General features: G+C 57.3%; 2 protein-coding genes across 2 annotated transcripts in view; one reads left to right on the top strand and one right to left on the bottom strand.

The window, feature by feature from the left end:
- Positions 1-90, top strand: part of LOC130585759 (putative transcription factor SOX-14) — a 3,715-nt gene extending 3,625 nt beyond the window's left edge. The window contains exon 5 of the mRNA XM_057386378.1: positions 43-90. Coding sequence (XP_057242361.1) covers positions 43-90 — 48 coding nt within the window. The remainder of the gene's footprint in view (positions 1-42) is intronic.
- A 172-nt stretch (positions 91-262) lies between these two features.
- AVPR1B (arginine vasopressin receptor 1B) lies at positions 263-2,145 on the bottom strand. Its single transcript, XM_057386377.1, has 2 exons — positions 1,233-2,145; positions 263-558 (listed from the first exon to the last, which is right to left on the bottom strand). The coding sequence occupies exons 1-2, from the start codon at positions 2,143-2,145 to the stop codon at positions 263-265; spliced, it is 1,209 nt and encodes a 402-aa protein (XP_057242360.1).
- Between the last annotated feature and the right edge of the window lie 2,320 nt (positions 2,146-4,465).

Genomic DNA, 4,465 nt, shown 5'->3' with positions numbered 1-4,465 from the left:
TGAGCTCGGTGGGAGCTCTGTTAGGGGACGGACCCTCCCCAGGGACAGAGCCGGGTGCGTTTCAGACGGGCTCAACCGCGCTGTGATTAACGAAAGGTGCTGAGATCACCGATTTGGGATGGATCGGGGCAGGGCAATCCTGAATTGATGTCTTTGGGTGTCACAGCGCTGGTTCCTGGGTCGAACAGCCCGGTCGGTGCAGGACGCGGTGCCACCAGGCGGGGACAGCCGCGCTCTGCGGTGTCACCGCTGTCCCCTCCGCTCAGAGCGTGCCCGACTCTGTCACCTCCTCGCAGGGCGGCTCCAGCTCCGGGGCGCTGTCCCCATGCAGGGGTACCCCGGCCGGCTGGCTGTGGCTCAGGATGGTGGTTTTGCGGCTGCAAAGGCTCCCGGTGGAGTTGGGTCTGCGCAGCCCCGCTCGGGAACGGCCCCGGCAGCAGCGGCAGCGCCCGGAGCCCTGCACCAGGTGCCCGCTGAAGAACAGGTAAATCCAGGGGTTGCAGCAGCTGCTGAGGCTGGCCAGCAGCATGGTGATGCTGAAAGCCACGTTGGTGGATTCTGGAGAGGGAATAGAGGGAGGTGAGATGGCCTCGAGGGCTGGGTGGGTCTAARGGGGCTCTCCTGGCTCGCGTTCCCATCCCAGCGGGGCTCATTGGGGCAGGAATTGCAGAGCCAGGCTCTATCCTTCAGGTGGGAATGTGCCCGAGCATCTCACATCTCTGCGGGGTGACACCCTGCACGTTCAGGAATTCCCTTCGGCCCCTTTGCTGCCCAAAACATCTCCCAGGGGACTTTCAATYCTGCATGAAGTTCCTCCTACCCATGGAGGAGGGTACCTGCTTGGTATCTGCTAGAAAGCTACTGAAAACTTCCCTGAAAACTTCCAGGGTAAACAAAAATCARGCTGTGAAATGAGAAATCCACTTCTGAAACCTCTGTAAATTCCCACAGGAGGGGAAAGACGCGGGGCAAAGATGTCTTTGCGCATACCTATGAATAATGGCCAGAAATTGTCAATTCTCAGTGTTTTTTCTCATTAAATGAATTATTTGGCTGTGCAAATATTTTATAAATATTACCGGGGAGGAAATCTCGAAAAACCCCATGATTTTGGGTTTTTTAAAGGACAGAAMAACAGGCAGCTCTTGCTTATTAAAAACCCAACGGGGTTTTTGGGGTCCCCCGTGCCCTGCACCCACCCTGGGGTCACCCCCACCCCCATCCCCACTCACCATCGTCGGGAGCGTCCTCRTCCCACACCGACCACATCTGCACGCTGAAGAAGGGCGCCCAGCAGGCCACGTAGGCGGCCACGATGACAAAAGTCATCTTCACCGTGCGGATCTTGGCGCGGGAGATGGTGCGCACGCTGCTCACCCGCGACGGCTGCCCGCCCTTCCCGGGGGCTCCGGGGGCGGCGGGGGCGGCTCCCCCCGGGCCGGGAGCGCCGCTCTGGGTTTTGCCCTTGAGGTTTTTGCAGATCTCGTGGCAGATGAGGCTGTAGCACACGGCCAGGACGCCGACGGGCAGCGCGAAGACGCAMAGCGCCGTCCAGGTGACATAAACGCGCGCTCCCCACGGGAACCCGAAATGCGCCCAGCAATCCAACACCCCAGAGCCTGGGCGCACTTCCCGCAGCGAGAAGATGAAGATTTGGGGCAGGCTGAGCAGGCAGCTGAGCAGCCAGGCCGCCCCCACCATGGCGTAAGCCTGGCGGCCGGGCTGCTGCAGCGAGCGCAGCGGGCGGCACACGGCYAGGTAGCGGTCCAGGGTCATCACCATCAGCATGGAGGTGGAGGCGAACATGCTGAGCACCTGCAGGTATTTGACGGCCCTGCAGAGCGCGTCGGGCCCCAGGAAGCGGTAGGTGACCTTCCAGAGGAGCTGCGGCAGCACCTGGAACAGCGCCACGGCCAGATCGCTGAGSCCCAGGTGAAGGATGAAGAGGTGCATGCGGCTCATCTTCCTGCGCAGCCGGTACATGGCCAGCAGCACGCCCAGGTTGCCCACGGTGGCCACGGCCAGGATGGTGGCCAGCACGCCCACCTCGGCCTTGGCCAGCTGCTCGTCCCGGGTGTGCAGCAGGGTCAGGTTTGGAGCTGCTCCAGCGGGGCTCTGCTGGGAGCTGTTCAACCCCAGCTCCATCCCTCCGGGGCTCTGCGGGAGCACAGAGCTCCAAATCGCTCTCTGATGTGCTGRTGACCCCTCTCGAGTGGCCCCAGTGCTGTCCCTGAGCTATTGAGGGGTGGAAGTGCCTCCTCCAGCTGTCCCCAACACCTCAGCGGGTGTCACCTGTCACCTGCCAGCACCTCACTAACCCTGCATCAAGCGGCTGCAATTCCCTCTCTGCCTGGGCTGAAAATGTTCCTGTGGAGCTGAGAGGGGCAACAACCCCTGTTTCAGTTCTTGATATTTCTCTCGTGTGCTCCAAACATCCCTAAATTCCTGGTTCACTCCCTGATATTTCTTTTCTCTACTCTAAACATCCCCAAATCCCTGTTTCAGTCCCTGATATTTCTTTTCTCTGCTCTGAACATTCCCAAATCCCTGATTCAGTTCTTGATATTTCTCTCGTGTGCTCCAAACATCCCCAAATCCCTGGTTCAGTCCCTGATATTACTTTTCTCTACTCTAAACGTTCCAAAATCCCTGGTTCAGTCCCTGATATTTCTTTTCTCTACTCTAAACATTCCCAAACCCCTGTTTCAGTCCCTGATATTTCTTTTCTCTGCTCTGAACATTCCCAAATTCCTGATTCAGTCCTTGATATTCATCTCGTCCCCTCCAAACATCCCCAAATCCCTGGTTCAGTCCCTGATATTCCGTTTCTCTACTCTAAACATTCCCAAATCCCTGTTCAGTCCCTGATATTCCTCTTCTCTACTCTAAACATTCCCAAATCCCTGTTCAGTCCCTGATATTTCTTTTCTCTGCTCTGAACTTTCCCAAATCCCTGGTTCAGTCCCTGATATTTATTTTCTCTTCTCTGAACATTCCCAAATTCCTGATTCAATCCTTGATATTCTTCTTGCCCGCTCCAAACATCCCCAAATCCCTGTTTCTCCCTTCACTACTCACTTTGTTCACCCCTTCCCCCCCTGCGCAGGTAAATCCGAGCAGAAGGAAAAATTTTGCTTAAAAGCAGCAGAAATCACTACCGAGGCCGCATCCCTTCGGTCTTTTGGTCCCGAGCAGAGCAGCCAGGTATGCCTGGTGTGCCAGGTGTGCCAGGTGAGCCAAGTGTGCCAGGTGAGTGACCATGTGAGTGACCAGGGGTGCCAGGTGTCCCCTCCGTGTCCCCACGGGGAGCTCTGGCGGCTCCGGTGTCCCCGGGGCCGGGTTTTATCCCCCGCCAGGTCCCGCCCTCCCTCCCCGCCGGCCCCGGCTCTGGGCAGTGCCCATCCCCTCGGGAGCTCTGCCCAGAGCTGCCATCCCTGCCTTTTCCAGGCGGATTTACCCAAACGGGGTTTCCAAAGGATTGGAATCCTCCCGTGCCTGTCCCCTGCGTCCCCTCTCCCGCTGGGGACAATCCGCCCTTGATTCGCAGCGTCCTTTCCACTCAGATCCCCCAATCTCCGCCCTGGGCTGCTCCTGCTGAGCTCCCCGTGCCCCCAAAGCCCGGGAGGGGCGAAACCCCACAGCAGGAGTCAGACACGCACCGTTCCGCGCAGCTGAGCCCCAGCCCCGCAGCAAAGTCGGAGCGAACATCATTTACTGTCCCCGCACCCCGGGGCTGCCTCCTTTGATCCGCTGGGAAGGGCTGGGGGATGTCCCTGAGCCGCGGCAGAAGCCTCAGCCACTCCAGCACCCTCAAATCTCCCCAAAACACTCCCAAAATCACAGGTGAAACCCCACAAAGGTGACCCAACCCTCTGCAGCGCGGTTTGGAGCCTCCCGTCCCTGCGAGGATGCAGAAAAACCTCTCAGGCTGGGGAGGAACATCGGGAATTTTCTGTCCCTGCGATGATGCAGAAAAACCTCTCAGACTGGGGAGGAACATCGGGAATTTTCTGTCCCTGTGATGATGCAGAAAAACCTCTCAGACTGAGGAGGAACATCGGGAATTTTCTGTCTCTGCGATAATGCAGAAAAACCTCTCAGGCTGGGGAGGAACATCGGGAATTTTCTGTCGGATAAACCCGGCCCAGTCCCGGGTGTAAATCCAGCCGATAACTCCATCCGAGCTTTTCCCCTCTTGTTTTGCTGCGTCTTTTYATTCTGACCCAYATTTAAACAGAGGCAAYSGCCGGAGGRAAAATTGGAGCTACAGGTGCTCTCYGAGATAATAAATTACTTGTTTATCATCCTTAAGCTCTCCCTGTTGGTTTCTCTGCACAGCCAACGATGTTTAAAGACTTTGAAATGCTTCAATTTCCTCCCCTCATCTCCTTTCGCCGCTGCCGTTATTAGCATTTAAAAACCCAGGCACGGCCGGAGCTTTACAACCTTAAAATCAATAATGGGA

The sequence above is a fragment of the Malurus melanocephalus genome, unplaced genomic scaffold, assembly GCF_030028575.1.
Source record: "Malurus melanocephalus ecotype Western Australia unplaced genomic scaffold, MMel_1.1 scaffold_959, whole genome shotgun sequence".
Classification (NCBI taxonomy): domain Eukaryota; kingdom Metazoa; phylum Chordata; class Aves; order Passeriformes; family Maluridae; genus Malurus; species Malurus melanocephalus.
Note: the sequence above shows the minus strand (reverse complement) of the source record. Positions and strands in the feature narration are given on the sequence as shown.